The sequence below is a fragment of the Protobothrops mucrosquamatus genome, unplaced genomic scaffold (assembly GCF_001527695.2).
Source record: "Protobothrops mucrosquamatus isolate PMUCROS unplaced genomic scaffold, P.Mucros_1.0 scaffold3861, whole genome shotgun sequence".
NCBI lineage: Eukaryota > Metazoa > Chordata > Lepidosauria > Squamata > Viperidae > Protobothrops > Protobothrops mucrosquamatus.
The window spans coordinates 1-18,524 of NW_015389811.1; the positions used below are offsets into that span (position 1 = coordinate 1).

The 18,524-nt window shown below is 42.6% G+C and overlaps 2 protein-coding genes across 2 annotated transcripts in view; both read right to left on the bottom strand.

Moving 5' to 3' along the window:
• Window positions 1-1,173: 1,173 nt before the first annotated feature.
• Window positions 1,174-3,551, bottom strand: LOC107298301 (centrosomal protein of 295 kDa-like; the record flags this gene model as incomplete). Its single annotated transcript, XM_015827674.1, has 2 exons — window positions 3,379-3,551; window positions 1,174-1,332 (listed from the first exon to the last, which is right to left on the bottom strand). Coding segments are annotated over exons 1-2 (328 nt in total), but the record flags the coding sequence as incomplete, so codon positions are not given.
• Window positions 3,552-11,937: 8,386 nt separating this feature from the next.
• LOC107298303 (centrosomal protein of 295 kDa) overlaps window positions 11,938-18,524 on the bottom strand; it is a 10,865-nt gene continuing 4,278 nt past the window's right edge. Inside the window, exons 2-6 of the mRNA XM_015827675.1 lie at window positions 18,113-18,239; window positions 16,004-16,204; window positions 15,077-15,201; window positions 12,096-12,189; window positions 11,938-11,949 (exon numbers count right to left, since the gene is read on the bottom strand). Coding sequence (XP_015683161.1) covers window positions 11,938-11,949; window positions 12,096-12,189; window positions 15,077-15,201; window positions 16,004-16,204; window positions 18,113-18,214 — 534 coding nt within the window. The 5' untranslated portion in view covers window positions 18,215-18,239. The remainder of the gene's footprint in view (window positions 11,950-12,095; window positions 12,190-15,076; window positions 15,202-16,003; window positions 16,205-18,112; window positions 18,240-18,524) is intronic.

Here is an 18,524-nt window from a genome sequence, read left to right on the forward strand (position 1 = left end):
ACACAACTCGCTAAGCCATATACCTTGCTGAGCCAACAAACAGTATCACAATTTATGATAGTATATGAATCAAACCAAGTGTGCACGCTAAGCCTGGTCACCATGCTGCATACTATTGCACAAGATCCAACTGGTTCAATTTAAGCTTGAGCTGAGCTTCACCTCTGCTGACCACCTGGGCACATCCATGCAGTTTCCTTGATAACAATATGGAAATGGGGCATGATCAAGATTTGGCAACTATCGGTTTCTGAGCAGGATAAATCTGAGGGTCAACTTGAACAGAAAGCATTGGGGCCAGCAAGACTCATGTAGTCAGAGGTAGCTTCCTGCACCATGGGAACAGAATTACTTTGCCTTTCCTCCTGTTCAACTGACTGGTAGGGAGTACTAACTTAATAATAAAGTTGGAAGGGACCTTGGAGGTCATCAAGTCCAACCCCCAGCTCAGGCAGGTAACCCTATACCATTTCAGACAAATGGCTGTCCAGTCTCTTCTTAAAAACTTCCAGTGTTGGAGCATTCACCGCTTCTGGAGGCAGGTTGTTCCACTGGTTAATTGTTCTGTCAGGAAGTTTCTCCTTAGTTCTAGGTTGATTCTCTCCTTGATGAGTTTCCATCCGTTGCTTCTTGTCCTGCCTTCAGGTGCTTTGGAGAATAGCTTGACTCCCTCTTCTTTGTGGCAGCCCCTGAGACATTGGAAGACTGCTATCATGTCCCCCCCTCGTCCTTCTCTTCGTTAAACTAGACATACCCAATTCCAGCAACCGTTCCTTATATCTTTTAGCCTCCAGTCCCCTAATCATCTTTGTTGCTCTTCTCTGTACTCTTTCTAGAGTCTCAACATCTTTTTTACATCGTGGTGACCAAAACTGGATGCAGTATTCCAAGTGTGGCCTTACTAAGGCATTGTAAAGTGGAATTAATACTTGGCACTCCTGGGAAGGCCCCCCTTGTGCCTTCAGTGGAGCTTTGTTGCTGTCCCACTAACTTTTTAAGCATGCCCTGCAAAAACCTCAAAGCAGAAGGACCTTGTGCTTTATTTATTGATTTAGTGAGGTTTCTATCCCACTTGACTAAGAACATGGCCAGTTCACATGCATGGACTGTAAGCACGAAGTGCTGGATTACAGCTTTCGGTTCTTAGCAAAAAAAAAAAAAAATGCTTCGTACCGCTTGGCTCATTGCCCTCCATCTCACTTTCCAATCTTGGAGGCAAGTCACATACAGGTTCTGGTTCCTGGGAAAGTTCTAGTTCATCGTCTTGAGATGCATCGGAGGGAGCTGGCAAAGGCTGTGGATCAAGGTGCAAAATAAGATCTCCTTTCATTTCTGTGTAAAGAAACAGCAACATGAAACCAGCAGTGCAATATTTTGTTTTTCCAAATTATAATGGTCTAGGTTATAGAGTAAAAAAAAAAAAAATCCCACTACCTCGATTTCTATTTGTGGTTAACTGTGCTAAGATAAAATTATCTCATGGTGAGACAATTTATAATGAGAGCTTTAGCCATATGGTAATTGTAATCATCTGCTGTTAAGAATTAGCAAGTGAATAGCATTGTCAAACTATGCCCTAAATACATTTCTGTTAAAATGTGAAACACCATCCACTTAAAAGCAAACATATGGGATTCCCAAATGGATTTCTTTTCCAAATCGTAAACATTAGAAACAAAGGTTAGGATAGGAAAACTACGGTATGTGCTTCTTGGTTCCTTCTTATTCATGTAGAAACTGATTTATTTGGGCTGTCAGCTGCAATTTATTAATCAAGAGCAGCATCCAAATGATCCAAGAAAGTGCCATGGGCACAGATTCACTGTAAGTCTCTAATATTACGTTTTTTCCACTGCAACTAGATGGAATCCAGTGCAGGGCACACTAAACTGGTAGGGACTCCCAGCATCAACGCAGGAAGTTCTCACTAAACACCCTAACTGGGAAGTGGTCACTAAGTGGGAAATCATGTGACCATGACTATGCTTTCCAGCTAGAGACAAGAGGAGTCAATTTCACATCTTCAGCTTTTGTTTGCCTCCTAACCGCTCTCAAACCCTTTAGAATGCCTGCTTGCTGTCTTGCACATACCAAAAGCCGTGCAACTACCATTCATTTGGTGAACATTCAAAGTTACAATGGCACTGAGAAAGTGACTTATGACCATTTTTCACACTTAATGACCTTTGCAGCATCTCCACGGTTACCTGATCAAAATTTGGGACACTTGGCAAACGGCATGTTATTTGTGACCGTTGCGGTGTCCCGGGGTCATGTGATCCCCTTTTGTGACCTTCTGATAAGCAAAGTCAATGGGGATTCACAGATTCACTTAACAACTGTGTTACTAATTTAGCAACTGCAGTGATTGACTCTGGAAAGAAAGGCCATAAAATGGGGCAAAACTCACTTAACAATTGTCTTGCTTAGCAAGGGAAATGTTGGCCTCAATTGTGGTCATAGGTTGAGGACTTCCTGCACACCGGCAACCTATAGCTGGGAGATGTGGGCATTTTATGCAAACAGTTACTCTTTTGAAATAGCTTTTCCTCCCAAATGCTCTGCTCTTTGGGCGGGGGGGGGGGGAAGCAAATGATTTTTGTAGGCAATCCCTCTTTGTCCTTTCCCCTCCCCTTGCCGAGCGAAGCGATTAGAGAGGAAGGGATTGCAAGAGAATACAGTAAGCTATTTGTGTAGTATGCCTTGGCTCCCAGCCCTGGGCTCCCAGCATGATTACACTGCTTTTGATGTGTAGAAGAACAAACAGTTTACTCTCTTCCAATTCCTTCTTCTCCAGTTTCTATTCAATACAAGGGGGAGGGGGGAGGGAATAATAACAATTAAAAAAAAACTCCACTGGTAAGGCACAGAAGAATAATGGGGCTTATTGTATGTAAAGACAATGAGAAGGATGTAAATTGGCCACAATTTTTTCCCCAGTGTGGTTATAACTTCAAACAGTTGCTAAATGAATGGTTATTAAATAAAATCTATCTGTATCTGACAATATGCCAATGTGTCTTTTGAAGAGACTTGTTAATTTATTTTTTGGGGAAAAAACCCCCAAAACCCCGCACTGCAGAAATTTAATGCTTGTTCTAGAGTACACAGACATTTTATGTGAGGCAGTGACTGGATTTCGCCACGGTGAAATGGTGTTTTCCTCTGAAAATTTCTATGTTTTGACTTCAATATAGAAACAGCGGTTAGACTTATATGCCGCTTCACAGGGCTTTTACAGCCCTCTCCAAGCAGTTTACAGAGTCAGCATATTGCCCCCCCCAAAATCTGGGCCCTCGTTTTATTGACCTTGGAAAGATGGAAAGCCGAATCAACCCCAAGTACAGTTAAAAGTCTACAGTTCTAAATTAGGCTCACTCATGTTTCCAGTGTACATGTCTTCAAAGGCGCACTCCAGATCCCTCTGCCATTCTTCTTTGATTTCCACACGTCTATAGGTCGGTTCAAAGAGTTGCGGGGGCATCTGGGCAACGGTCCGCCTTCTGTGGGCCAGGTCAACATTCTGCATGTGTTCAAGCTCTTCCATTAACTTTTCCTTGTCCTTTAAAGCAGAGATGTTTTGTTAAAAAGTCGTTCCCAAAAACATCAGTTTACTGCCCTAACGTGACTGTCAGTTTTGATACAGGGGTTTGTTTGTTTTTTTGTCTCAGAAAGAAATCAATTGAAAGGCAAAGAGGGCATATTTATTAATGAGAATGCAGCTTCAGCTGTATAAATCATAGGGTTAAGTTTTCATACATACCTGTATATAGATGTTAACGTAATCTATAGAGAAATGCAAGTTTACTTTGAAGCAAATTATTTTGTAGAACTTATTTGCTTCAAACAGTAACACGTGACTTCCTTTTTTTCAAGACGATTAATAGTCCAAAAGCAAACTTTTATTAGTCATACTTCATTATGAAATGATAGCTTCGATTCTGATGATTTTCTTGTGTGCTGAATACATATATTGTTAACCGCTACTCAAAATGAAACATTAATGTTTTCCTTTTTCTGCAACATTAGGTACATTAAAATTACATTAGGCATTCTGAGAAGGTAAACCCTTATACACTCTCCCTTACCAACTCAATTTTCTAATGTTTCTCCTGAATTAGTAGAATATCACAAATAAATTAATCCCTAATAGAGAAAGTGAAGAAACATATAAACTTCCAGAAAGAAGAGCTTTTATATCCCACAGAAGGGCATTTCTACTTAAATCTAGATGTATGTCATGCAGCCTACCAAATTTAGATACAAATTGGAAGTAATTCACTCATTTATTTGCCCTACTACTGTTTTGGTTATATACAGCATATAACAGAGGGAACTGTAATTAGCTGGTGCAAACTGATAGGAGATTGCTATGAGAAGCGGAGACATAATTTGGGTGCTAGAATCTGGGTGTTGGGGGTTACCAAAACAGATTAGAGGTTATATAGCAGTGATGGCGAACCTTTTAGAGACCGAGTGCCCCAAAACCAGCCCCTCCCCGCCACCCCGCCCGTCCCTGCCTGCTGCACTCCAGCTCTGCCCCCATCCGGAGGGCCATTCACCACCTCTATGGCCCGCCGCAGATCACCCAGATGGCCCAGCAGTGCTATGGCAGCCACGCCTTCCACCTGCGCCCCGCAGCATCAACTGCGCGCGACAGGGCACAAGGGAGGAGTCATGTCCCTGCTGCCCGGCTGCCATGTCCTTGGCTGCACTGCTCTGTGCGGGCCATGCTCGAGGGCGACTCTCCTCCAGGGGGGGGGCTGCTGGTGAGGAGGGGGCCGTGGGGGGAGGCGGGGCTGGAGTGATGGTGCGCATGCCCACAGAAAGGCCTCTGAGTGCCGCCTCTGGCACCCGTGCCATAGGTTCACCACCACTGTTATATAGGAAAACAGTAGTAGAGTAGAATAGAGTAGAGTGGAGTGGGGTGGAGTGGAATAGAGTAGAATTCTTTATTGGGCAAGTGTGATTGGACACACAAGGAATTTGTCTCCGGCGCATAAACTCTCAGTGTACATACAAGCAACAAGTGATAAATCATGATCATAATCATAAATACAATCATCATAAATCATAAGATACAATAGTCATAAGATAAGATCCCAGAGTAAGATAAAAGGTTTATTATTATTACAAGTAGTCCTTGCTTAGTGACAGTAACATCATGTTACTATGCCAACTTACGACAGTGTGGTTGCAGCATCCCACAGTCAGGTGATTGTCGGCAACTTCCGACTAGCTTCCCCCATTGGCTTTGCTTGCAGGAAGCCGGCAGTAAAGGTCAGAAACAGGGATCACCTGATAGGAGGACACTGGGACCATTGTAATAGTGAGCTGGTTGCCAGGTGCCTGAGTTGCGATCATATGACTGCAGGGACACTGCAACAGCTGCACCTATGAAGAATAGTCGTAAGTCCTCTTGCTCACCGCCACTGTAACTTCAAACAGTTCTGAATGAGGAGTACCTGCACTTGATTTACCTCCAGCCCATCGTTTCGGCTGGCGGAATGGGGCACTGAAGGTAAGAATGCCAGGAGCTTCCAGCGGGTGAATAGCTGGGCAAGGGGATCAAGGACAAAACCAAGAGTAGGAAGTGGAAGGAGGGAGGAGCCAGCAAGCAGCAGGTGTAGAAGGAATTCAATGTGGAAGGAGGCCTATTAACTTTTGCAAGGAAACTAATTGTGTGAATATGTTTATACTTTTTTAAAAATGTAAATTTTTAAAAAAGCCTTCATGGCTGTTGGATAAGAGAGACAGAAAGCCTGCATTTTCCGCTCAGGACCGAGATTCATTCTGAGTTCAATAGATACTGATCAGAAAAGTTTTTTTATGTTTATGCACCTGTATAAACATCGTCTCTCTTCTCTACGGTTATTACTTTGTTATAAATAGCAAACAGAATTGTTCACAATTGATACTGAATGCCAGTAACAAGTAAATCTCATTGCTTTTCTCTATATGACAAAAACCACTTCAACTCACTTCTTTTATACCGGTCACTCGTTTTTGTAATCCATCCATATTCATTTGGAACCTATTCAATCTTGATTATATAACTTCTTTCCTTACTGCACACTTATCTTAACGAAGCCATTTCCAGCAAATCTAACATATTTTATGTCTCTCTTGGCGTAGCCAAGCCTCATATCCATAAAAAACCAACACTCCTATACACAACATTTCTATCTCTCTTGACAAATATTTATTCTTTGCAACAGATCACTTGTTTTTTCCCATATCAAAACCTGGTAGACGAAATTGATGAAGAAATATTTGAACAAAGGTACACAAGATAAATGCATTCACTTGCTCTAGCTTTTCTATACACTGCATACAGATATAATTTGCAGTTGTTTACTGCATTTTCCAGACCAACACTAAAAATCTTGGTCTTCAATACGTTAAGTTATAGATCCATATTGCTCACTGTATTACATAATTTAACTAATTTTCACAGCAAATTATTTATGTTCTCTACCAATAGTGCCATCATTTGCATACAAAAATGCGAGTACATTCATATCCTCAGCCTCCACACGTGCTTTGCATATTTATCTCTCAATAAAGAACTACTGGGCATCACATATCTTTTTCCTAATACAAGTATAATGCTGAACACTTTGGTAAGTATTTCAATACAAGTTTTGGTTATTGTCATTAGGTAAAAATTGCCTGAAAATAAGATTTAAGATTCAGTTTGCACTAGCTGCCATCTCAATGCTTGAAAAGTTGAACTTACGGATTTTGGGTATGGGTTATTCAGTTCTGGCTATGGGTTATTGTAGACATGTCAAACACAAGGCCCAGGGGCCGGATGCGGGCCGCAAAGTGGTTTCATGTGGCCCGCGAAGTCATCCTGGAAACAGTGAGGGAACGGCCCCCTCTGCCTTCGCCCTGGCCCAGGCCAGCTGGGAGCCAATGTACAATTTTGTGGTGGCCATCTATGCTGAAACGCATTCAGTCTTAGCTCCATAAGCCCCCCCACATGGCCTGAGAGGAACAGTGAGGCTCCTCCAGTGGACCATGCCTTGGCACTTGCCCTGGTCCAATCCCCTTCTGCCAGAGACCCTCAGATCTGTCCCACTCCTGCCCAGGCTCCCACAGGCACCCTTGACACGAATGATGTAGAGCTGGCCACACCCACCCAACAGGCCACACCCACTCCATCCACGCCTACCCAGTAGGCCGCACCCACCCTGGCCACACCCACCCGGCCCCCTGAGGGCAACTGCAATGCTGATTCGGCCCTCAATGAAATTGAGTTTGACACCCCTGGGTTATTGCAATACACTTGACTTCTAATAAAACTATACCTTTCTCAACAAATGGAGCCAAGGATCGTTTCTATTTAGAGGTTTAAGTGGCAGCAGGTCTGACAATAGAGTAGCTAATAGCCAACTTTTCACCCATAGATACTGTTTGTGTTTCATCACTTTTATAGCCTCAAACCCCAAACCTTCCCCTCTCTGTCTGAATTACTACAGGATAGCTTTTCAGATCATGAAATGTATTTCTACTTTGACAACAGAAAGAATGTTCCAAGTACAAATCTGGAAGCTAAAGGTAAAATACCTCAAAACATTTCAGCAAAATACTTTACAACAATGTTAAGATTTTTTTTTCTTAAAGCAACCGAAGCTATGATATCATTTGCAATTATTAATTCTCGTTTTATTACTCGTGTTTGAAAAAGCACCAGGTGTACATTTTACTTACTCTCGCCAGTCGAACCATCTTCAAGGCATGTTTCCCTCTCAAATAAGCTTTTTCCAGCTGTTCTCTCTTTTCTCTTTCTTTGTCGTTTTGCAGCTCTTCCTTTTGTTTGGCTTCCTCTTTGGCGAGCAACCGAGCATCTGGCTGACAACCAACCAGCAACTAGTTAGCAACCAAGTTCTGTCGTGCCTCAAAGAAAATCATAATTAAAAATTCTATGGCTAAAACCAAAACAAACTTGGGACCAACCTCAATACCCAAGAGATGAGCTTGTATAACCACCATGAATCTACCAGCTTTAAATCAATAGTGTCAAAATTCTAAGATGGGGGGGGGGGGGAAGGGGAATAACTACACCCCCTCCCCATACCTAGTATGTGAACCCATGATACGGTCCCAAATAACAGCTACTATTTGTCATACTGGAGAAATGCATTTCCTGGAAAAAGCATGGTAACACATTCTCCCAACATATTCGGACCTCAAAAGATTCCCATACAGTAGTGATGGCGAACCTTTTAGAGACCGAGTGCCCAAACTGCAACCCAAAACCCATTTATTTGTTGCAAAGTGCCAGGGCCGCATCAGCATTGTGGTGCTGTCAGGGGGAGCGGGGGGGGGGGCCTGGCCCACTGGGTGGGCATAGCTGCAGTGGTCACAGCTGTGGTGGTCATAGCAGACTGGGTGGGCGTGGCTGGGGTGGGTGGGCCGGGACCAGGGTGGCAGGGACCAATCCCTCGCCATCTCCAGGGCATCCCCAGGGGGCCAATGCTGCTTGCTCGCTCAGTCCCTGCCCCGTTGCTTCCAAACGCCACATGCTCGCTACTCTGGCGAACTCTGCTGGGGCGATGGCGTACATGCCCACAGAGAGGGCTGTGAGTGCCACCTCTGGCACATGTGCCATAGGTTCGCCACCACTGCCATACAGTCTGGAATCATGCATGGCATCTATACTGCTCTGCTCTAGAGGTTCTTAAAATTTTGCCACAGCATCTCCCTTTAGTGTAATCTTAATGTATTTATCTTCCCTAAAACTCTAAAATGAACACAAATGAACAATGAACACAACTCAGTGAAACTTTGGGAAAGTGGATTTATTATAATAATATACAACTAAAGAATTTCAAAACTCCACCAGGACTCCTCAAGGGAGGTACACCTAAGTTTGGGAAACCTTGTTCTAGAGCACGGGTGTCAAACTCGCGACGTCACGTGACGTGCCGTGACTTTTTTCCCATTGCCGGTGGGCACGGTTTTGGTGTGACGCATCCGGCCAGCAGTTTGACACCCCTGTTCTAGAGAATTATATAAACATGCAACAAGACAAGTGAAAAAAGATACACACACACGAGCAGTCTTTAAAAGGGACCATTCCCAAAGACATGAGGAATGAAAAGGGAAATTTGGGTGAAATTGTCTATTCTTCAACTATTCTATTGTCGGTCTTACTAGTTCTACTACTTCTATGTCCGTATTCACTCTGTGTAGTACCTTTTCCAATTGTACCAAATTAGTATTGCTAAGTTAGCTCACCAGTTGAGAATTTTTAGAAGCATACATTAAGGGGAGGGGGGGGGGGGAACAGTCCTCACTTGTTTTGATAATGATGAAAAGTTTTCATTTTCATTTTGACATTTTATTAATGACATGCCTACCAGAAACAGCGGCTGTAATTTTGGAAACAGGTTTCCTATTCTCAGCCTTACAAAAGCGAAAATCTATTTTTGTAGGCTTTGTGCAAATCTTTACTTTCTGTAGTTACAGCACAAACTCATGAGATCACATTTTTCGAGACTTCTTCCATCTTGCTGTAACTGAGACAGAAGGAAACGGGGGCCCATTAATACACTGAGAAGCTACCTTGATAACTTCACCTGAGGTTTTTCTTTCCTCACAGCGTGATCCATCACTGTACCTTTAGGGCATAACAGAAGGATAAAAGGTCTGCCACTCCATTAATGCAACTGAGATAAAAGTGATTATAGGAAGATCTTTCCTTTTTTTAAAAAACTATTTCAGCTAGTCATTACAAGAAGTCTTGGGGCATGATCAGAAAATGCTTTCATTTCAACGGGTAAATAGATGTTTATAACTCTATGAATTGCTAACTTAACAAACAACTAATTTTCCTTGTTTATCTCCCCTACTCCAAACTATAAACCTGGAAACAGAGACATTTTATTGATGTGTTCTATCCTGAGAATCTTTGTGGCTGAAAAGCACGGTATAAACGTGTTCAATTAATAGATAAAATACACAACGGTTACTGTGCAGAATATACCACATGCAACCTGAAAATCACCTGGTCTGTGCTCATTTCTCTGTCCACATATGGGTCAAAAATATGGTGCCGACTAATCGAAAAATTATCAACATCACTAGTTTTCACTGCAGGTATAGTCTTCAATTCAACATTCTGAAAAAGTTGAAATAATGCATTGCTTTTACAAGAGTGAATTTTTGAGATTACAAGTCACAAAAACAAACATTACATGGCTGTCTCTTGTATATAAGATGCCAAATCCTGCCAGAGATAAACTATCACAAGTTATCAACAAGAATGGCACAAATTGCAAATACATAATTAATGATCGTAATAAAACAGCTTTAGGAAGATAGCATACCCAAGAAGAACCCTACATTTTCAATATATTCCAATCTGTAATATGCTGCAAATTAATGCATGACAATAATGTCATATTTTTTATGGACTGAAAACCAAACATAATTAGATGGTGCAATAAATAATAAATACGTAGTGTTCAGATACTAGCTTAGGGGTCCTTGTAGCAGTAGCCATTAATATCCTCACCACCACTCCCACTTCAGTGAAGGATGACAAACAACTAGGCTACAGAATTTCCAGCTGCGATTAAATTTACTTATGCATCTTTCATCTTGTAGCTCATACTTTTAATATTAAACAACATCAAAATGTTCTAAACATTTATCAGAAAAGGAGATTAACTGCAATATATAATATTCTGAAGCAGCAAAACAGTATACAAAATAAAAAAAAATCCTAGCCAGAAGCTCTCGCTTTGATATAAATTAGACATGCTTAAATTTCCCTGAAATTAAGGAAGTTGTAACAATTAACTTTCAATGCATTTAAGAACTAATTATCTCTGATTAGGACCACTGAATACAAAGGAGGCAATGCCGATTCTGTCAGTAGCATGAGTCCGAACAATTACATGTGTATGTTTCAGTAATACAGGTAGTCCTCGACCTACAACAGTTCATTTAGTGAGATTCGAAGTTACAGCGGCACTGAAAAGACTTATGACCATTTTTCACACTTATGACCGCTGCAGCATCCCCATGGTCACATGATTTACATTTGGATGCTTTGACAACTGACTCACATTTATGCTCATTGCAGTGTCCCAGGGTCATGTGATTCACTGCAGTGATTCACTTAACAAATGTGGCGAGAAAAGATGTAAAATGGGGCAAAACTCACTTAACAATTTTCTCACTTAGTGATATAAATGTTGAGCTCAATTGTGGTTGTAAGTTGAGGACTACCTGTACTTATGCAAAAAAAAAAAAAAAGAATTATAGGAAACATTTTGCATAAAACATTCAATGAATTATGGCACAGGAAAAAATGTTGAAGCACATAAATTCTTTTCATAAAACATTCAAAATTTCCTCAGCAGGTGCCATAATGTATATTTGATAAACCGTGTTTCCCTGAAAATAAGACCCAGCCTTATTTATTTTTTGCCTCCAAAAGGCACCAGGTCTTATTTTCAGAGGGGGGGGTGTCTTTTCCACTCACCTCCGGCACTGACAGCCTCGCTCAGGTGGCCCCCTTCTTCTGTGGCCGAACGAACAGCTTCATTCTACAGCTGAGAATGGAGCTCAGGCCTGCACTTCGCAGTCAGAGGCCTTTCCGGAAGGCCTCTGGCTGCAGAAGATGCCGCAGAAGTGGGCTGGCAAGGAGAGACCTGGCTGCCAGATAAGTGGGTGCGGGGCACACGGGGCAACTCCACACCCCCATCTCCGCCTTACCTTGATTTTTAGGTGTGCGCCTTGCCCCAAAACTAGAGCTTATTTTTGGGGTAGGGTTTATATTAGATCCACTCCCAAAAATCAAGCTAGGGTTTATTTTCGGGGTAGGTTTTACTTTCGGGGTAACACAGGTATGGACTAATTAATCTGAATGGACAAAACTGATTTTAACAACTTTGGCTTCATTACCGGCTAAAAGATCACTCAACACTCATACTGCCAATCCCTTACAGTCAACCAACTGGTATTAGTGTTATGCTTAGACCTATTATACATTCTCATATTCGCCATTATCACAAGATCACATTTTGAAGAGTGCTGGAATTTCAGCAGTTTGTAAATTATTTGGAAAGAATACTCACTTCAAAAGGGTGGGGGGGAGGAGGAGGCAGGTTCGCAACTCTAGCCGCTCTTTCTTTTTCTACCTCAAATGCATGCTTTCGTGCATTGGCTCGCCTAGTTTAGACAATAGGTAGCAAGAAATAGAACAGGTTAATCGACCCTCCGCTCTCTTCCAAGGTTTCTAAGCTACAAATGTCAGAAATGGAGAGATAAATTTTTGCTGTCTTTGGGTTCTGGACCGGGTCACACTACCTTGGCTAGAACTTCTGGAGGCAGGTTGTTCCACTGACTGACAGTTATAACAATTGATCAGTGGAACAACCTGCCTCCAGAAGCGGTGAATGCTCCAACACTGGAAGTTTTTAAGAAGAGACTGGACAGCCATTTGTCTGAAATGGTATAGGGTTTCCTGCCTGAGCAGGGGGTTGGACTTGATGACCTCCAAGGTCCCTTCCAGCTCTATTCTATTCTAAATGTTCCAGAACTGGTCAGTAATCTTGACTTGTGTGCTTGAGGAGCAGATAACAACTGTGGTTAGGAGGCCTTCAGATAATTATATCCTGGGCATCACTTACGGTCTTACCTGAAGAACCAAGAAGTCCGACTTACAATCACTCAAAGCGAAGGCACCTTTCATTTGGACTACCTCAATCCATTCTCTATGGGGCTACCCTTGAAGGCCACCTGGAAATGATCCAGTTCAGAATGCAGCAGCTCAAGTTGTGATAATTACCACTACGGATTCTCATGTAACACTCTCCCCATTCAGAGCTGTGGTCATTACTTGGTCACTTTTTGGGTATCAGTTCAAGGTGGTTATCTTATGGGTTGTCACCTATAGAGCCCTACATCCATAGGGACCAGGTATCTTTGGAGCCGCCAATTCTTAGTGGTTTCTGCCTGTCCAGTAAGACAATTTTTTCCAGGGTCTTTCCTCGAGAGAGTGCCATGTGAAGTGAGCTAGAAACCTCCTCATTCAGAGCCCTCCTTCTTTGGAACAGTATCTTTACTAGGATTACATAGAATAGGGATCCCCCAACCTCTTTGGCACCAAGGGCCAATTTCAAGGAAGACAATTTAATCTTTTCACAGATGGGGGCGGGAGGAAGAACACACAGCCTAGATCCCGTGAATGCGCAGTTTTGTTCACCAGCCACTCACCTCCAACTGTGTGGCCCAATTCCTAACAATCACGGACCTGTACCGATCCACAACCTGGGGACCCCATATAGTATACAGGCTCAAAGGGCTAGAAGGGACCTCAAAGGTCTTTTAGTCCATTAGCCCCCAACCTTTTGGGCACCAGGGACCAGTTCTGTGGAGGGCAGTTTTTCTATGGACTGGGGAGGGTGGGGTGGTTTTGAGTGCTGCCTGGATCCCATATGTGCGTGGATGGGGCTTTGTTCACCTATGTGGCCTGGTTCCTGGAGGGCTGCAGAACCATTGCTGGTCCATAGACCAGGGTGGGGGGGACCTATGTTCTAGTCCAATCCCCCACTCAAGGCAGACCTTCCCAGTCAAATTGTTGTCCAGTCTGTTTTTGAAAACCTCCCGTGATGAAGCATCCACAACTCTTGAGAGGCAAGCAATTCCACCGATTAATTGTTCCGTCATAAAATTTCTCCTTACTTCTAGGTTGGATCTCTCTTTAACAAACTTCCACTATTTACTTCTTGTCTTGCCTTCCGGTACTTTGGAGACTAAGTGAATCCTCTCTTCTCTGTGACAGCTCCTCAAGTACTGGAAGGCAGTTTATCACGTCCCCCTTAATCCTTCTCTTTGATAGACTCAACATACCTAGCTCCCTCAACCGTTATGATTTAGCCTCCAGATCCCTTATCCCACGGATGTCAAACTCGCCACGTCACGTGACGCAACATATTGCGACTCTTTTTGCATTGCCAGCAATGGGGTGGGTGTGGCTTCGGTATGATGAAACCGGCCCGCGAGCCAGCAGTTTGACCCCCCTGCCTTATCCTCTTTGTTGCTCTTCTCTGCACACTTTCTAGGGTTTCAGCATTTTTTTTGTATTGTGGTGACTAGAACTGTGCTCTGTCTTCCAAATGTGGCCTCACTAGAGCGGTATAAAGCAGTACTATCGCTTTCTCGCGATCCTGATGCGATTCCTCTGTTGATGCAGCCCATCGCTGGCTTTTTTGGCAGCTGCAGCACATTGCTGGCTCATGCTCAAGTGATGGTCCACCAGGACACTTGGATCTCTCTCACAGTTACTTCTGTTCAGCCAGGTACCATCTATTCTGTACCTATGCATTTGGTTTCCCTTACCTAAGTGTAGGATCTTACTTTTCTCACCACTGAACTGCATCTTGTTGAGTAAGTTCCAAAGCTCAAATCTGTCAAGATCCTTCTGAGTCTCTCTTCCAAAGTGTTAGCAATTCCCTCCAGCTTGGTGTCATCTGCAATTGATGAGTTCTATTCCCCTCATCTATATCATTTATGAAGATGCTGAAGAGTACTGGGCTCAAGACTGAATATTGAGGCACTGCATGCTTCTCTCCCTGTTGATATAGTTCCACTAAGGATTACACTCCTCCCTGTTTATACTCTGAAAAATCATTAAGCCTTGATTGTTCCAAAGGGCTTTGGATATCGAACTGCTGTGAAGAGGGAGGCCCCCTTTTATAGTCTGTTTCTGATGTCTGAATACACCTTTGGGTACTACACTTCGCAATTGATTTACTTGTCTATTTCTTTGCTATTTTGTTGTAGGTTTTATGAACCGCTCAAAATCTATGTATATTAGATCAGCATACAAATCCAAGTCAGCCAATCAGTTAGTCAATAAATAAATAAATAAAATAAAATAAACTGTAGAGGTAGTCCCCAATTCTGGCAATTTTTCCTGATATCAGAGTTTTTAATTTTCATCTTTTGCAAGTGACTAGAGGGGAGGGCAAAATCAACATGCTCAGTTGGACAGTCACGTTAATGCTGAATTCAAACTTAAATGCATACACAAGGAAGAATCTTTTAATATTACCTGGTTTGTTCTCTCAGGAATTTCTCCTTCTGACTTTTCTGTTTTTTCAGTGCTTCCTTATACCTCTTTTTTGCTGTTTCTTTCCTTTCTTCTGCTTGCTTTGCCAGTGCCTCCAAATCAGGCTCCTTTGAAATGACAAACGGGCAGACATGGGTAGCATGCTAGGCATTACATTAATTTAAGTAAGAAAAATAATTTTAATTAATGAATGTGAAAAGAGGTGCAGCAGGAGCTCAGGGAGGATCAGGAAAAAAGGTGCAATGTGTGTGCAAGCACAAAGATATATCCAGAAAAGGAAGGTGTATGCATGCGTGCGAACATGGGCAGACAGGGGTGGTGGTCGCTGTGAGAGAGGAGATTGCCATGCATGTAAAAAAAAAAGGCAGGGGGAGGGAGGGAGAGAGACACTTTTCCAAGCAACTTGTGACCTTCCCTGCCAGCTTCCCCGTGGACTTGGCACGTGGGAAGCTGGCAGAGGTTAGCAACAGCAACCAGTCGTACTTGTGAGCCAAGCATCAAATTCTGTTCATGTGGCTGCTGGGATATGGAACTGGTTGTACGTCCTTTTATACTCAGAGCCATCACAACTTCACTGAACAAATGGTCATAACTTGAGGACTATCTCTACATTTCCTCTGTAAAAAGAGAAAATGTCCTAGACATCTTACTAGTGAAATAAATGTGTACATCAGTATTTCTCAAGCATGGCAACTTTTAAGGTGTGTGCACTTCAGCTCCCAGAATTCCCTAGCCAGCCATGCTGGCTGGGGAATTCTGGGAGTTGAAGTCCACATGTCTTAAAAGTTGTCAAGGTTGAAAAATACTGGTTCACACCAACTTTTCAATACAAATTTCTACAAACCATACAGTTAGTAAAACATACAGTATCTGCAGGAAGCTTTGGAAGTGACACGATCATTTACCTACATTTTCCTTTGCCTCTTTGTGCCCTTCTCCTATGGCTCTTAAACTTGACAGGTATAGATTTTCCAGAGCTTTAATTTTCTCATCCTGCGTTTTCTGCCATTCTGCCGCCAGTTCTTCGGCCAACTGCTTCAGGTGTTCATCTCTTCGCTGCTTAACATCTTGCCTTATCTGCAAAGCAATATTCCGCTCCTGTTCCCTGACCTGGGGGGGGGCAGGGGGGGAAAGGAGAAACATTGTTGGTCAATAATTCCATAGAAGGCTCTACCATGCAGCCCAGTTGCTATATCCCGATGTCATGGTTCTGACAGATGAAACTCTTCAAAGAACTTCGAGGCATTGTTTACCTTAAAGCAGTGGTTCTCAACCTGTGGGTCGGGACCCCATTTGGGGTCGATCGACCATTTCACGGGGGTCGTCAAGCAAGGCTGTCCGCCATTTTTTTTGTCCGCCATTTTTTTCCCCTTTTCCGGCGGGTGCCTTACCTCCCTTGGGCTGGGCCAGCTGGTGGTCGGCCTGCTCCATCTCTGCCGCTTGCCAGCTACGCCTCGGCCGGCCCAGGGAGCAGAATCACGCATGTGCGGCGCTCCTGGGCAGGGAAAGTCCTCGACTTATGACCGCTTTAGTCCTCGACTTACGACCGCTTTAGTCCTCGACTTACGACCAGTTGGGTCATGGCATTAAAAAGGTTGAGAACCATTGCCTTAAAGAATCTTTATGGGAGTAGCATAGCTTCGGCACTAATATAGTTGAAGCCAAAAACTGGATCCCCCTTCCCTGAGTACATAGCATCAAAGCAAAATTCCATCCTTCAATTAACAGTTATAAATCACAATCTCCAATTAGTTTGAAATGCAAACACCTATTTATCATAATATTTGTCTGGCTGATTCAATCTAGCAGGGTTGGAGCATGTTGGCCTCATTCGGTTAAACACCATTAATTAGGACCCATAAGCATGTTTTATCTGTAGCAGCACCTGCATGCACAGGGCAGGTGTTTTGAAGTGCCTGGAAGGTGAGGTCTGTCTCTTTTTCATTCCTATTTGGTTTTTATCCTCTTTACTCCTTATTCTTGTCTAGAATGGTATCTCGGTACTCGTTAATTGGTCCTGGGAGGCACGACAAGTACTAAAAACGATGAGTACCAAACAAACCACGTAGTTTACCACGTGACCTTTTGTTTCAGCAGGGAAGGACTTCCTATCTGTTCCATTTCCTATGTCTGCAACCTTCCCAGCATGGCCGACTTCCTGTCTGCCCTCTGCAGCCGTCCCCGGCTTCCTTTTGCAGCGTCCTTCCCGACATTGCCAACTTCCTGTCCATTCTCTGTCGCTACCCCTCACTTCCTATTGCAGTGTGTCAAGTACCAAACAAACAATAAGTATCAGAGCAACGTTTTCGCATCAGAATGCATAGATACCAAATTAAATGAGTTTTGAAGCAATCGAGCACGGAGGTACCACTATATTCTTCTATTTCTTTTTCACTGTTTTAATTTTTTTTTTTAACTTGTGAACCACAAAAGTGTTGATTCAGGCAGTATATAAATTAAATAAATAACTGGGCTATGTCATCCATTTATTTTGGTGAAAAGTAATTCCCTGCCTTCTAATCCTAACTTCATGCCTCAATTGCATTTGACAATTTAACCCTGTGTAGAGATCTTAGCAATAAAGAAATTAGTGTCATATATTCCCTTCCCAGAGCTGGAAGTTTGGACTTGCTGATTATGATACATTTTGTCTACTTGGCTGGCATGGAAACAGTGAGCAGAAAATCCCATCCTTCCTCCTAAATCTGGAGCCAGGAAGAGATTAAAGATCACTAGAAAATGTAAAGGATTATTCCCACACACCTCTGCAGCTCTAGGGTAGTATAGATCTTGCCCCACTCCACAGAATGCACTGTTGCCATATACATAATAATAATAATAGTAGTAATAACAGTAATAGTAACAGTAACAGTAATAGTAATAGTAATAGTAATAATAATAATAATAAAGTTGGGACTTTGGAGGTCATCGAGTCCAACCCCCACCATTAACAGCTGCATATAGTTTCTGCTTTTTTAATTGCTCAAAGATAAATGACTCCTCCCAATGGAAACACACCTGTTGCAGCCTTAATTTTCTTCTTCTTTCGTGTTCTTCTTTCAACAGCTGAGCTTCTTCATTAGGACTAAGCCTAAGTCTTCCTGCCACTTTTCTTCTCATTGTTGGTTACAATTACTATTCAATGCTGCATTTACAAAGACAAGGGAAACATGCTTAGCCTCAATACATCTTAGTCAAAAAGTTAATACAGTAGCATTATATACAGTACATGTACAGTATATTTATATTATATTGTGTATATGTACAGTATAATAAGGGGAGAAAGGTTATTTTAATGGTATACAGAATGATTATGCAAGTTTTAAAAAAAGTCTACTGACTTTGTAGCTTTTCTCTTAGAGTTCATTTCATGGATCATAGAGGTTATTTAGCATGCTAAAAAGCAGAGACATCACCTTGCCAACAAAAA